We start from the raw sequence: 16,554 nt of genomic DNA, 5'->3' as shown, positions 1-16,554 counted from the left end.
CACCACACCTGGCTAATTTTTGTATTTTTAGTAGAGATAGGGTTTCACCATGTCGGCCAGGCTGGTCTCAAACTCCTGACCTCAGGTGATCTGCCCACCTGGGCCTCTCCAAGTCTTGGGATTACAGGCATGAGCCACCGCACCTGGCCCAATTTCCCTAAGCTATTTTTGTAAAAGTAACATTATTTTTGTATTAAAATATTTTGAGAAGTTTCCTAAATTTTGAAATAACTTCATAAAAGGATTTAAGCTGAATAGTAAGTTGATCTCTTTCCAATTTGCAGGGTGATGACATAACAAGATTTTAAAAATGTGATTTGAGAATTAAAATAATTAGGAAGGAAGATATGCTTAGACCTAAATATGGGAAATATAGGAGAAGGCTCAGTTCTAACCCGTCAATTCCCAAAAACATTCAGCTTTGGGATGTCTAACTTTATTTCTGTCCTTGGTGGTTTCCTGTTTAGCTGGACAATCTGTGTTTATCCACTAAAGTAGCTATAACTTAAAATATTCATTTTATTTTTAGAATACTAGAATCCAGTAGGTTGGAAAATGGGGACAGGAACAGAAAAGTCTGCAGAACAGATGCTTAAAAAGCATCTGTGAGACGAGAAATTTGTGAATGGCAAACTGCAAACTAAGCTTTTCCCTCTTTGTATTCAGCTTGGGCAGGTCTTTGTTAGAAATTCTCGTTCAATTTTAATCCAAAAAAATTGTAGAAAACCTGGAGTCCAGAAAACAAAACATTAATTCTGCTAGGAATAAAGTGGCATAATCCACTTTGAGAAAGCAAACCAAAACATGAAATTGTTTTGAGACAATATGATTGAATTTAACAAGGAGTCCAAATTATGGAATCTCAGGCTCAGATGCTGTGTTAAGAGGCATCATCAACATGATGTTGAGCGAACATCTGAAGGTAAGGATGGTGGCTTGTGTTCTGCAGCACAGCACACCTGTTTGTTTACACAGGTGAAGTAATCAAGAGTGGGCCTTGAACAGCAAAATGGAAAGACAAATAGAAATATACATCTCGGGTGGGCATGGTGGTTCACACCTGTAATCCCAGCATTTTGGGAGGCCGAGGCAGGTGGATCGTCTGAGGTCAGGAGTTTGAGACCAGCCTGGCCAACATCGCGAAGTCCCATCTCTACTAAAAAAATACAAAAATTAGCTGAGCATGGTGGCACACACCTGTGGTCCCAGCTAATCGGGAGGCTGAGGCACGAGTATCACTCAGAACTCCTTCAATCATCTACAGGTAAGATCACTTTTAAAAGTCACATTCAGTCTACCTGGTAATATAAATATTTTGTAGACCTTGATTCTCCTTCCCTTGAGTATGCTTTATGTGGCCGTGGGCAAGTCACTTTCTGTAATACTCAATTTCCCCTGTTGTAAAATAGGATTGGTATGATTTAATCCAAATAATGCAGTAACAGCTCAGTCAATAATAGCAACTTATATTAAAAGGAAAAAAAGACTTAATAATAAAATACAATTTATTAAAGGAATCATGTTTACATAGATACAGAACATCTTTTCTCAGATATTTCAACACCATAGCAACACAAAATTAATTTCTTCATGTATAAAAGATGTGCTGAAAGCTGCATGCCTCATCAGTTTTTATTTTATTGGTTATGGCTATAGGTGACATCTTTCCATAGAAAAACAAACTGCACAGCATCACATATAGAGTACAGACATCTTAAGTTCATTCACTAAGTTAATTTTTCTAAACTGCCCTTGGAAAATTTAAATCTTTGCTCAATTCTAAACATTCAACAAAACTAGCTTCCCAAGAAACAAAAATGATACCCAATTTCTTTGCTTTTCTAGAAGTACCTTTCCATTTGTTCATGTATTTTGATATGTTATATTCCCCACCCAAATTAAACCCTTTGCTAAAAGAACAACCTACTTCAGGGTCAGTCTAAAAATAAAGTGTACTAGATTCTGGAGTGTTTTTCAAATATTTTTAAATATTTGCCACTTATGGTTAAAACATATGTAAATAAGAACATCATGTGAGTGTAGATAGGCACCATACTATACATTCCTCTCAGAATCATTTCTAGAATGTGTATAATCCCGGCGTTAAGTGATGGTGGGAATAATTTGCCTTTAAAAGCCTACAAATTAAAAGGGGAAAGATGCTAAGCTAGATGCTGGTTTTCTATAAAGATGAATTTGTGAGAAACTGTTTTATGCCCTAGAAATACGTAAGCCTGGCATTAGCTGATGGCACATTCTAACATTTTATAACATTAAAAAAAATCAACTCACTCCACTGGATGAAAGCCATGATATTTTTACAAAAGCTGTACCCAGGAATCCACTCAGTGTCCTCTCTTCAACTGGCATTTTTCTCTTTCATCAACAAAGGCTATACATATATAAATGAGTTGCTGTGATCTCACCATGGAGCAGTGTTGACTTGATGTAGCGAAGTATTAAACGTTCTCCTTGCTCTCTTTGCCCTCAACTAAGTTTCTGTTCGTTTTTGGCATGGCAGATTCTCTGCTTTCATCTTGATTTCCTGTCTCACTGCATGACCATCTTAGAGCTTTTCTAATTCAAAGTCTGGGTTTTTTTCTCCCGAAGGTCAGTCTAAGGAGGCAGCCACCTCTATGACATGATGTCAGAGGACTGGGAAGGACCCACACTCATCTTCCCTAGGCTCACTGACCTATACATAAGGTTTATAATTTAGGTATACCCGCCATAAGTAACATCTGATTGAAGGCATGAACTCACTTGAGATCCACTCTCAGAAACAGGTTTAGAGGGGAAAAGAAAAAGAACATTGGGAGCTTTAAAGAGGAAGAAAAGGGCCACAGAACAAGAGGAAGCTGGGCCATAGCAGTCCAGCATGGTAAGGGGCCAACAGTTGGCTTCTAAAAAGTAAGGGGTTAACACAGTCATCCTAATACCACCTCCTGAAATGCTGAATTTTCTCTCAGCTAAGTACAAATTTCTATTTTCAGGGACAGCTTACATAAATCAGAATTATATTTTTAGAAATCTTTAATCATGAATTCCTCTCTAAATTGCAAAATATGTTACAACTTCCTAAGGAACTTTTTTTTACAATAAAGACAAAGATTTGGGATTTGCAGAATCTTCTGGCCCAATTAAAAACGAAAGAAGCTGTAAATATCCAGAACTTAATTGATGTATAACTTATAAACAAAACATGTCCTTGCCCCAAGCTATTTAAATTACATTCCTATAGATACATCCCATTTATGAGGTAGTCCGATTCCTCAGATGTAATGGGACGAGCTTTTTTCAGTTTCTGTTTCACCAGTCGTAGTCGGCACGCAACCATGAGAAGCAGCAGGGCAGTGATAGCCAAACCCAGCGCCAGGGGTAGCACCGCACCTTGAGAAGGTTAGACATGAAGAGGGCAAGCCAGTGATTAGTCACAGTGACAGCTACTGGTCACTATATGATAAGCGCTTTTCATGCACCATTTTATTTCATCCAAACAAATTGGTATTAGCATTACCACTGTTTTGCAGGTTAACTAAGGTGTAGCGAGGTTCCGTAATTTGCTTATTTGCCTAGGAGGCTGTAAGTTATAGGTTCAGGTCCCAAACCTAGACTTTTTTTTTTTTTTTTTTGAGATGAAGTCTTGCTCTGCTGCTCAGGCTGGAGTGAAGTGGCTCAATCTCGGCTCACTGCAACCTCCACCTCCTAGGTTCAAGTGATTCTCCTGCCTCAGCCTCCCAAGTAGCTGGGATTACAGGTATCTGCCACTCTACCCAGCTAATTTTTGTATTTTTAGTAGAGACGGGGTTTCACCACCTTGGCCAGGCTGGTCTCGAACTCCTCACTTCATGATCCACCAGCCTTGGCTTCCCAAAGTGCTGGGATTACAGGTGTGAGCACCGTGCCCAGCCAACACAGACCTCTTTAAAACCAAATTCTGTACCAGCTTCCTACAAAATTTGAATGGCATCAATGGGTACACATATTACCATCTGATCACTCTTTTTTTTTTTTTTTGAGACGGAGTCTTGCTCTGTTGCCGGGGCTGGAGTGCAGTTGCCGGATCTCAGCTCGCTGCAAGCTTCGCCTCCCGGGTTTACGCCATTCTCCTGCCTCAGCCTCCCGAGTAGCTGGGACTACAGGCGCCCGCCACCTCGCCTGGCTAGTTTTTTGTATTTTTAGTAGAGACGGGGTTTCACCGTGTTAGCCAGGATGGTCTCGATCTCCTGACCTTGTGATCCACCCGTCTCAGCCTTCCAAAGTGCTGGGATTACAGGCTTGAGCCACCGCGCCCGGCCCATCTGATCACTCTTACATCCAACTGAAATAGGCATTCTCATCATGAATTTTTTTTGTGTAGTCATCGACTATATTTATGGATTCATACATGATCATTCTTCAACTAAGTATGAACTAACTCCTGATTTCTTGTTCTGGTTAGGGCTTAAGAAATTTATTTCCTTTCTAAATCCAGGGAACCGATTCAGTCAGTAGAACCTTTGTTGAAAACTAACTTCCAAATATGCTGGTGTGATTTTGGACGTTAAAGGAAAACATCTCTTTAGTTTTTCCTGTGAGGCAGATCCTTGACACCAGACTAGAAGTAGCGAGGCTTCCAGGAGTCTGGAAGGACAGGGTGTGCCAAGATCAGTCTTTTTTATCTAGCTTAGCAGGCTCTATTTTTAGTCTGATCTACTCTGTGGCCAGGCCAGGTCTGGAGATGACATGGTGGAACTGTTTTTAGCTGTAGGGATCTTGCCGACTGGCAGAACTAGAGGAGAAACATCTCCCTTGTGTAGCTCATTCTATAACATTTGCTCTCATTTATTCATTCATTCTGCATTCATTAAAAGCCTTCTTCCAGGTGCCAGACACTGAGCTAAATGCTGGTAATCCTTTTATCTGTAAATAAATACCACCCCCGCAAGATAATCTAATGCCAAGAATACCAGCTTTATAGGTTAAATCATTGATTTCTCACAACCACCACATAAATTGGTGCAATTATTATCCCCATTTTACAAATAAGGGAGGTAAGGTATCAAGAATGAAGTGAGGGCCAGGCACGGTGGCTCAGGCCTGTGATACCAGCACTTTGGAAGGCAAAGGTGGGCAAATTGCTTGATCCCAGGAGTTCGAGATCAGCCTGGGAAACGTGGCAAGATCTCGTCTCTACAAAAAATTATTAGCCAGTTGTGGCATGCACCTGCAGTCCCAGCTACTCGAGAGGCTGAAGGAGGACAATCACCTGAGCCCAGAAAGTTGAGGCTATTATGAGCCATGATCAGGCTACTGCACTCCAGCGTGGGTGATAGAGTGAGAGCCTATCTCAAAAAAAAAAAAAGAGAAGTGAAGCTGGGCACAGTGGCTCACATCTATAATCCCAATGCTTTGGGAGGCTAAAGCAGGAAGATCACTTGAGTCTGGGAGGTAGAGGCTTCAGTGAGCTCTTAAATTACACTCCAGCCTGGGTGACAGAGTAAGATCCTGTCTTAAAAAAAAAAAAAAGAGAAAGACTGAAGTGACTTAGGTCTAAGATTGTTAAGTGGTAGATTAGAGCTAGTAAATAACCCCAGACAGGACAGCCCCAGAGCCTGTGGTTCTAACCACTATGGTACTCTACTTCTGCAAAATGTAAATGAGACAGTTTTTGAACGACTAAGTCTGGGTAGACAGACATTTAAATGGGAAAAAATGCAACAAAGTGTTATAGTTACTATGATAAAATTATGTATGAAGCATAGATGTATTAATAAAATCGGTGGTCCATCTATCTGGTCTGTAGGATTTTTGCTTGAGTGATTTTGATGTATGATAGAGACTGTTGGGTGGTTGAAGGAGATAAGTTTATTTTTTGACATTTTCAGATTGAGATGCCTACAGGCGATCAGGTGGAATTTTCTCTTAGGTTTTTGGATTATCTGGGCCTAAATATGTGGGAGCCTTTCTGCATAAAGGTGGTAGCTGCAGTCACGATAGTGGGTAGGACAGCCAGAGAGAAAGGAAAAAGAAAGGTGAGCCAGGAACAAGGTCTTGGGAAACACCAGCATTTAGAGGGCAGACAAAAGAAGAGGACCAAAAAGAACAGAAAAAGACCAGTCAGAGAAACAGGAGGACAACCACTGTAGTAGGGAGTGGGCTTTTGGAAGCTGAGGAAAGAGACTAGTCCAAGAAGAAAGTCCTCAGCTGAATCAAATGCTAAGGAGAGGTCAAGTGAGGTAAAGCCTGGAGAGCCCACTGGATTTAGCAATTAGTAATTCATTTATGGGAGGACAGAAGAGGGAGGATGTTACTTTGTTTCTTTACATATTAAGGAATCTGAAGGTGATTCCAGTCAGGGGAATGAGCCAGTAGAGAAACAGATGAAAAACGTGGGAGAGCTAGGAGATGATGAGAAATGCACCTGAGGAAATCAGGGGCTATATCCAGATCAGGGAGAGAGACCTTGGAAAGAGGGGACCCCTCTTCCTTTAGTACTGGAGGAGAGGAAGAGGAGTGAATGCAACCAAATGAGTTTTTACATTTGGGGGGCAGGTAGCTGAGGAAATTCACTCCAGACAGTCTTGATTTACTGGGGTTAAATCTGGTCCCAGGTATAGGTGGCAGCCTCTTGAAGACAAAAGGACCTGGAGCTGATGACACACTCATGGCACTTCAACTCTGGTGTATTTTTAGAATCCCAGGTAAAACTCCTGAACAAGATTCTCAAGAACAGTTTGAAAGTGTCTGGGTGCCGGAGGAGGGGATGGGAAAGCTGCTTTAGAGACTGTTAGGTATCAAAGTTCTGGAAGAGGCCAGCATTCCTCCAGAGAATTGTGAAAGACACAAATCGGTGATAAACCTATGGACTGGCACTGGATTCTACAGCTGTCTCATTCCACACACAGCAGCCCTGGAGGTGTCAAGATGGCTGCCTGGTCTCTCCATGTCAGCAGTTTGGGGCCTCAGTAGCTACCACTGCCTCCTAGTTTCCATCTGATGAAAGAAGTTCTGACAAGGCTAAGTGGCCCCAAGGTGTCATTCTCCCTCCACCTTCCTAAGGTGCATATGTTACAAAGGAACGGGACAAAAAAAGAGACTTTGGTCAATACCCACAGAAACCCCAGGAACCCCAAATCATTTCTCACCAATTGGACTGCAACACCCAGCCCCACTCCAGGGGACTTGCTTAAAGATGAGCACAAGCATTTAGGCTAAAGGGTTAGGAAGCTGTGGTTGAAGAGGCCAATCCCAATGCCGGGGCTCAGGTTTAGCTATGGTAACAATGAAACAGACAAGATCTGGGAAAATGTTCTATTTGCTAAGTCAGATATGAGGCTGCTGAACGGTCTGATCTGATTCCTGTTTAATGCTTTTATGACAAGGAAAATGAAATCTCCCAAAAGCACTTGCCAGAATATTGAAAACTATTCTTGACTTGTAATATTTAATTGGCTTAGTTTGGATAATTTGAGATTTACAACTTTCTAGCTCCTTCTAAAACACACCATGATGGTATTCTCAGTAACCAGCTAGGGTGATGAATTATGTATTCCGTTCATATGAATGGGGGTGACATTTAAAATATGTAACAGGCTGGGCGTGGTGGTTCACACCTGTAATCCCAGCACTGTGGGAGGCTGAGGCAGGTGGATCACTTGAGGTCAGGAGTTTTGAGACCAGCCTGGCCAACATGGCGACACCCCATCTCTACTAAAAATACAAAAATTAGCCGGGCGTGGTAGCATGCGCCTGTAATCCCAGCTACTAGGGAGGCTGAGGCAGGGGAATCGTTTGAACCCGGGAAGCAGAGGCTGCAGTGAGCTGAGATCGTGCCACTGTGCTCCAACCTGGACAACAGAGTGAAACTCTATCTCAACAACAAAATTAAAAAAAAATATATATGTAACAACCAGAAGAGGCAACAGTCAACTACAGCTGAGACTCTCTGGATACATATGGGTGGGGAGGCAAGAGGGGGGCTGGTTTCCCTCTTCCCTTGATAGGGCACAGGGCCCCTTTTATTCAAATATCTTGGGACAGGCTAAGTCTAGGAGGCCAGCAGACCAAGGGGGTCACCCACGTACTTGACATCTGGATTATTCTTAGCTATCTTTTGTTTAAACATTATATTTTCATATTGTCCTGATATTATTATTTTTTTGTTTGTTTGTTTGTTTTTTTGAGACGGAGTCTCGCTCTGTCGCCCAGGCTGGAGTGCTGTGGCCAGATCTCAGCTCACTGCAAGCTCCGCCTCCTGGGTTCACGCCATTCTCCTGCCTCAGCCTCCCGGGTAAGCTGGGACTACAGGCTCCGCCACCTCGCCCGGCTAGTTTTTTGTAGTTTTTAGTAGAGATGGGGTTTCACTGTGTTAGCCAGGATGGTCTCGATCTCCTGACCTCGTGATCCGCCCGTCTTGGCCTCCCAAAGTGCTGAGATTACAGGCTTGAGCCACCGTGCCCGGCCTGTCCTGATATTATAAATAGGGTAAAAAGAAAGTTTTCTCAATGTTTATAACTTAAGTTTGTATTTTATTCTCCTAAAGCTTCTTTCAGTCTGTGGGATTTAAGACTAAAGCCTGCCTTTCTACAGGATGGTGTCCAAAGTCTTTTCTTGCTAGTTAAAATCAACCAAAATTAATGACATTATTGTATTCTTCTTCCACTTAGTAAATATTCTACTTCCTATACCCTTCCCTCATTCTTATTGTTTTCTGTCTTTGTCACTAGGGCACTTGGAAAGAGAACTAGGTACTCTAAGACCTTTACTCTTCTTTCATCATAAATAACTCTGTAATAACTGCCATTATTTCTATATTTGGCTCATCATATGAGCCACACAGTGCATTAAATGCTTTAGATTAATTATCCCATATATTCTTCTTAGCAACCCTATGAGGCAGGTATTTTACTATCCTCACCTTACCAATGAGAAAACTGAGATCCAGGGAGATAAGACAGCCTGCTCAAGGTCACACAGTTTAGTGGGTAAGCGAGAATTTTTTTTTTTTTTTTTCTAAGACAGCCTTACTCTGTCACCCAGGCTGGAGTGCAGTGGCACAATCTTATCTCACTGCAGCCTCGACCTCCCAGGCTCAAGTGATCCTCCCACCTCAGCCTCCCTGGGACTACAGGCGAGTGTCACCACACTCGGCTAATTTTTGTACTTTTTTGTAGAGATGGGATTTTGCCATATTGCCCAGGCCGGTCTTGAACTCCTGAGCTCAAACGATCCTCCTGCCTTGGCCTCCCAAAGTGCTGGGATTACAGGCGTGAGCCACTGTGCCCAGCTTGGAGCAAGGATTTGGATTATGGCATCTGACTCTAAAGTTTGTGATCTCCCACCATGCCACAAGTATGACATTTTCCACAGGTGTCACACCTGGAAGGGTGTATAGAAAAGGCAGCTGAGGTCCAAAGATGGTAGGTTACTATCAGGAGCCCAAAGATGCAGTGCAATACAAGCAACAAGGAGCCAGTTCTTCCGGTCCACTGATGGACTGCTCCTGTCAGGAGCTCTCATGGCTTCAGGGAATATCCTCAGCCAGAGGGCATGCAGTTCTGAGAAGACTACAGTCTGCAAAGGGTTTCCAAGGTGGACATTTACCTGCTTCTGGGGCTGGGTGTTCCCCGCCTCCTCCATCGCCCTTTGACTCAAAAATGTAATTTTCTTCTTTTCTGTCCTTCCCTGAGGAACTACTATCTGCAGAAAAGAAAGAATATATATTGAAGGTGTACGCATCAGAAACTTCAGGAAACACATGTGAAAACACAGCCTTTCCTTTTTTTTTTTTTAAAGTAGCCTTAGAGAAGAATTATTTATTTCTCTACTAAACAAAGGCCTATGTTTGATAGTTAAGCAGTAAATAACTAAGGTGAGCCATTGAATAAAGCAGAGTATGCAGCTAATACGAAACCACCCACAGAGAGAGCGGAAGACACACCCTGCACCAGAACTACTACCACGCCTCTTGGAGAAGGGAGATCTCAGGCTAGAAGAGTCACAGGGAGTCTCTGGATATCATGCCGTGAAAAACAGAAACCAGAAAGGTTTTTCTTTGAAGAACAAACAATGGTATATATAAGGCTCTTTCTCTTTCTCACCACAACTCTGGATAGCAGGTATAAATAGCTCAATTTTTTTCTGGTTATGCTCAGGATCAGATTCCTACCCAGGTTCACACAGGGCTGGGATGCAAACTGGTTTCTTGGTAGAAACCAGTACTTCTAATTTAATGATGTATTACTTAACTATTGCGTTATAATACTGAGGGGGAAATTATTATTATTATTTTACTTATTTTTTTTTTTCAGACAGAGTCTCTCTCTGTTGCCCAGGTTGGAGTGCAGTGGCATGATCTTGGCTCACTGCAACGTCCACCTCCTGGGTTCATGCAATTCTCCTGCTTCAGCCTCCCGAGTAGCTGGGATTACGGGTGCGCACCATGCCTGGTTAATTTTTGTGTTTTTAGTAGAGATGGGGTTTCACCATGTTGGCCAGGCTGGTCTTGAGCTCCTGACCTCAAGTGATCCACCTGCCTTCGTCTCCCAAAGTGCTAGGATTACAAGCGTGAGCCACCACACCCGGCCTATTTACTTTTGAGACAAAGTCTCTGTTGTCCAGGCCTGAGTGCAATGGCGCAATTATGGCTCACTGCAGCCTTGACCTCCTGGGCTCCTCCTTGACCTCCTGGGCTCAAGCGATTCTCCCAAGTAGCTGGGACCACAGATTTTTTTTTGGCTAATTTTTGTATTCTTAGTAGAGATGGGGTTTTGCCATGTTCCCTAGGTGGGCTCAAGTGATCTGCTCACCTCAGCCTGCCAAAGTGCTGGGATGACAGGTGTGAGCCACCACGCCCAGCCTCAAGTGGGATTTTTGAATATTACAATGCTTAATGGCAATGAATTAGAAATAATCTAATGACAAATTTTATGGAGAAACAAAAAAATTTTTAAAGCTTCTTTACTCATATGGCATCAACATAAATGTTCCCAAGTCCTGCAACTGAAATAAGACTATTTAAAGTTGGTATATAAAATTCTTTGGTAACTTGCATTTTGCAAATTTACTAAGTCACAAAGTTGCAGCATGCAGTGGCACCAGGTGCAGTGGCTCACGCCTATAATCCTGGCACTTTGGGGACAATCTACTGTGTCTTGTTACTCTAGAAAGATCCATGTATGTTGGTCCTACATACAGCCAATAATTTGGGCTTTCTCCATAAACTCTGAGCTCAGACAGAAGGAGAGAGATGAGGAAAACACAGCCATTGCTCATAGGCTGCAGGATCAGATTTCCCTGCAAATAGAGTTCTGTTCGTGTCCAACTCACTGCAATAGCCAGGACAGTGGTCACCAAGGGCCTCTCCAGCTACCTGGATTCTCTCATATCATACCTGATCCCAGGCCAGGTAGTTCTATATTATTACATAAGGGCTGCATGCAGTACCCCATGCCTAGCCAACACGGCAAAACCCCATCTCTACTAAAAATACAAAAAAATTAGCCAGGCATCGGGGTGCATGCCTGTAATCCCAGCTACTTGGGAAGCTGAGGCAGGAGAATCACTTGAACTTGGGAGGCAGAGGTTGCAGTGAGCCAAGATCGTGCCACCGCACTCCTATCTGGGCAACAGAGTGAGACTCCTTTTCAAAAAAAAAAAAAAAGAAAAAAGATTTTATTATATATGATTCTGGCCTAGGAAGTTATACTACAAGTATTGCAAACAGCTGCTGACATAGGAAAACACTATTTAATACAGAAAAATAAGACCATGAAGCTTATTTATTTTATTATACTTTTACTGCTAGTAGACAGAGTGCAATTTTTTTGGCCAGTAATTTTTTACACTTTTTCTCAGGGTGAGGTGGTTAAAAGGTACATATTTAACCACTGCTTTTATGGTGCAAATCTCATGGTGTCAATATCCATATTGAAAATATGAGTATTTTTTTTTTCCTTTTGAGACAGGGTCTCCCTTTGTTGCCCAGGTTGGAGTGCAGTGGTGCAATCTCAACTTCCCAGGCTCAAGTGATCCTCCTACTTCAGCCTCCCAAGTAACTGGGACTACAGGTAAGCATCACCACACCTGAGTAATTTTTCTATTTTTTTGTAGAGACGGGGTTTTGCCATGTTGCCCAGGCTGGTCTTGAACTGCTGAGCTCAAGCGATCCTCCCGCCTTGGCCTCCCAAAGTGCTGGAATTACAGGTGTGAGCACCTGACCCAAAAATATGAATCTTTTCAATAATATTTTGAAGGTTCAATGTAAGCCTTGTTTAGATTACTACAGACACTCAACTTCAGTGAATGTTCCTGAGTTTTTGCTTGGTAGAGATATAGAAAACATTACTGTGTTTTAAAGTTAATAATGCCTGATTTTTTCAAATGCCAGTTGCTCGTGGATCTCCAAAAGAAACACAAGATTTTTTCTGTAGAGATATAAATCACTGATATGCAAAAGAGTCCATCCAGCAGCCGCACACACAAAACTAGCAGCCCTGAAACAGCTTGGAAATCAAACTGCTAAATTACCTAAAAACCACTTGTGGCACTTCTCCCTTCATCCTTTTCTTCCTCCCCATGCCATAATGCCAGGTTAGCTTGCAAAGTGACTTCTATGCATTCTGCTTTATCTCTCTCTCCAATAATAAATTTGGAAGTGGGAAAATCACATGGTTGGAAACTCAAGTCCTGCTTTTTAAAAATAATGAGCCAGGGTCTGGGCATGGTGGCTCACGCCTGTAATCCCAGTGCTTTAGGAGGCCAGGCGGGTGGATCACTTGAGGTCAGGAGTTCGAGACCAACCTGACCAACATGGTGAAACCCCATCTCTACTAAAAATACAAAAATTAGCTGGGCATGGTGGCACACGCTTGTGATCTCAGCTACTTGGGAGGCTGAGGCAGGTGAATCACTTGAACTTGGGAGATGGAGGTTGCAATTAGCCCAGATAGTACCATTGCACTCCAGCCTGGGTGACAGAATCAGACTCCATCTCAAAAATAAATAAATAAATAAAAATAAAAATGAGTCAGGAATAAAAACAAAGTGCCAAAATTCACTAACTCTCAATTTTTTTCAGAGGATTAACTGGTTTGTCTTTCACCCAACAAAAAAACATAAAATAACTGCATTTACAGTGCTCACCTCACTCTGTTTCTTCTCAATGAAGATGAGAGCTTGCTCATCTTAATTCTTAAAGGAACTCGGTACTGGAAACACCACTGCACTATTTCTATTTTTTTTTTTTTTTTTTGAGACAGAGTCTCACTCTGTCGCCCAGGCTGGAGTGCAGTGGCACAATCTTGGCTCACTGCAAGCTCTGCCTCTTGGGTTCACGCCATTCTCCTGCCTCAGCCTCTGGAGTAGCTGGGACTACAGGCCCCTGCCACCACACCCGTCTAATTTTTTCTCTTTTTTAGTAGAGATGGGGTTTCACCGTGTTAGCCAGGATGGTCTCGATCTCCTGACCTCGTGATTCGCCCGCCTTGGCCTCCCAAAGTGCTGGGATTATAGGCGTGAGACATCGTGCCCAACCCACTATTTCTAATTTTTATTTGAATTAACTGCCTTATACACTTGATGCTCTCTTACCCTGGTTTCCTAGTGAATACCACTGGACTTGAATGTTCTAGCAAAAATTCGTATCGCATTAACATTTACTGAGAGACATAAATTATGTTTACATATAATATCTCATGCAATCTTTGTAGTCATATTATGAGAGATTATTATCCTCTTTTTTTTTTTTTGAGATGGAATTTCGCTCTTCTTGCCGAGGCTGGAGTGCAATGGCGCGATCTGGGCTCACTGAAACCTCTGCCTCCTGGGTTCAAGTGATTCTCCTGCCCCAGCCTCCCGAGAAGCTGGGATTACAGGCATGCACCACCACACCTGGCTAATTTTTGTATTATTAGTAGAGATGGGGTTTCTCCATATTGGTCAGGCTGGTTTCGAACTCCCTACCTCAGGTGATCCACCTGCCTTGGCCTCCCAAAGTGCTGGAATTACAGGCGTGAGTCACCACACCCGGCTGAGATTATTATTCTCTTACAGGTAAGGAAATGAAGTTTAGAGAAACTGATTACCTACTAGCTAGTAATTGGTGGTGCGAATTAGAACCCAGGACTGACCCAAAGCAGGAGTCTTCCATTGAACCATACTGCTCTCAAGGTCACAGCTAGCAAATATGAGTCTTTTACTCCAAGAACCAAGTTGATACTATATTTATTTACTCATACTCAGGCAAAATCACACACTTTTAAATTATTTTTGGGAAAGTCTTGGACAAAGCTTCATAAGGATGCAGTAGAGAAACTGGCTAACTGTACTTGCAAAAGGGACCTAACCTCGAGGTAGGTTCATTTAAAAAACTATGCAAGTTCTTTCTGAATCTTCAGTTGTCAAAATTAAAGAGCACTTTAATTTTTTTTTTCTTTTTTTTTTTTTAAAGAGCATTTTCTTAAATGCCCTTATTCCCTGGGGAGAGGAAGATGGTGGTGTAGGTAGTGGGAGGATCAGGTATCAGGTAGCGGGAAGTGTGCACAGGAGACTTCAGAAGGCGCAGTTGCCATGGACTCTGGGATTACCCAGGGACCTTGCCCTGCCTTCTGGGTATTTGAAATGTGAATTTCTGCGCTTTACATTCCATGAAGGAATTCACTATGATTTCCCAGACTGCCTGATTCATTTTTCCTAAATTTCAGCATAAGGAACGCCATAGAGAAATGCTTCACTTTCACACATCCAATCACAGGCTCTAGCCAGTGTGGCGAATCAGAACAAAACAATGACATCACTTGCTTCTGGAAATAGTTACTTTTAGTAATGATCCTTCTGGAAGAGTTAATGTCTTAGGAACTATTTTTCCTCTCTTCTGAATGTATTATGTTTACTATGCATGAGGACACATTCAGAGGGAGCTGGCAGCTGGAGGGAAACTGTTTCCATTTCATTTCCAGCTGCCACAGAGCATGCAGGATGATCGGAAGAAATACTTTAACATGCTCACGAACTCTCAAGTTTCAAAAAATCAGATTCCACATGAATGCGGATATAGCACCACTTTTCTAGCCCTTTGTAGGGCTGGAAACCAGATGTGTTTCCTTGGGGTAGCTTGCATACAAGAGGATGGAATTGTTAATGAATGACTTGGACCACACAGAGAACAGGCCCTAAGGCTGTGACCATGGTTAACAATCCAGCCATTGTACCTTTACATGCTGAGCAAACACAGGCCACACTGGAGCTCTGTGCTCCTCCTGCCCGGGGGCTCAGAGTGTACTGAGCATGCATTCTCTGGTGTAACCAAATGTCTGCACAAACCTTCATTTTATCCTCAGTAACTTGTGTGGAATAAATCCCCCAAAGTGGGATAATTGAGTCAAGGCACACATAGTTTTCTTTTAGAGATGAGGTCTTACTCTGTCACCCAGGCTGGGGTGCAGTGGTGCGATTACAGCTCACTGCAGCCTCGACCTCCCAGGCTCAAGTGATTCTCCCACCTCAGCCTTCTAAGTAGCTGGGATTACAGGTAAACACGACCAGCTAATTTCTATAGTTTTTGTAGAGATGAGGTTTTGCCATGTTGCCAGGCTGGTCTAGAACTCCTGGCCTCAAGTGATCCACCTGCCTTGGCCTTCCAAAGTGCTGGGATTACAGGTGTGAGCCACTGCGCCTGACCATATACATAGTTTTAAGACTTCAGAAACTGGCCTCTGGAAGGACAGACTAACTGCCTTGCTACCAGCAGTGTGAGAGTTGTTTCTCTCTACTCTTAGAAACATTAATTATTATAATTCTTCATCACTGTCAATGTCATAGGTGAAAAACTACATCTCACTACTTTGCATGCTACACTGTTAGTATTAATTTTAGTATCTTGTTAACAAGTCTTCCATGAGCTAAGTATTTTTTTTTTTTTTTTTTTTTTGAGACAGAGTCTCACTCTGTCACTTGGGCTGGAGCGCAGTGGCGCAATCTCAGATCACTGCAACCTCCGCCTCCCGGGTTCAAGCGATTCTCCTGCCTCAGCCTCCCGAGTAGCTGGGATTACAGGTGCCTGACACTATGCCCAGCTAATTTTTTGTATTTTTAGTAGAGATGGGGTTTCACCATGTTGGCCAGGCTGGTCTCGAACTCCTGACCTCATAATTCGCCTGCCTCGGCCTCCCAAAGTGCTGGGATTACAGGCGTGAGCCACTGCGCCCAGCTGAGCTAAGTCTTATTTGTCCTCACCACATGTCTGTGCAGGAAGGAGGCAGCAGTGAATTTAACTCATTCATATTTATTGTACTAGCTGATGGTCCTCCAGGCATGTGTCATGAACAATAATGCACTTTTTTTTTTTAGATGGAGTCTCGCTCTGTTGCCCATGCTGGAGTATAATGGCGCAATCTTGGCTCACTGCAAGCTCTGCCTCCTGGGTTCACACTATTCTTCTGCCTCAGCCTCCAGAGTAGCTGGGACTACAGGTGTCCACCACCACACCCAGCTAAGTTTTTGTATTTTTAGTAGAGATGGGGTTTCACTGTGTTAGCCAGGATAGTCTCTATCTCCTGACCTCATGATCTGCCC

At 42.8% G+C, this 16,554-nt stretch overlaps 1 protein-coding gene across 1 annotated transcript in view; it reads right to left on the bottom strand.

Annotated features, from left to right (window-relative positions):
- Positions 1-1,487: 1,487 nt before the first annotated feature.
- LRP11 (low density lipoprotein receptor-related protein 11) overlaps positions 1,488-16,554 on the bottom strand; it is a 48,605-nt gene continuing 33,538 nt past the window's right edge. The window contains exons 6-7 of the mRNA XM_011947368.1: positions 9,586-9,681; positions 1,488-3,390 (exon numbers count right to left, since the gene is read on the bottom strand). Coding sequence (XP_011802758.1) covers positions 3,236-3,390; positions 9,586-9,681 — 251 coding nt within the window. The 3' untranslated portion in view covers positions 1,488-3,235. The remainder of the gene's footprint in view (positions 3,391-9,585; positions 9,682-16,554) is intronic.

This window comes from Colobus angolensis, unplaced genomic scaffold (assembly GCF_000951035.1).
Source record: "Colobus angolensis palliatus isolate OR3802 unplaced genomic scaffold, Cang.pa_1.0 Scaffold263, whole genome shotgun sequence".
Lineage (NCBI taxonomy): Eukaryota > Metazoa > Chordata > Mammalia > Primates > Cercopithecidae > Colobus > Colobus angolensis.
This window is presented reverse-complemented; position numbering and strand designations above follow the sequence as displayed.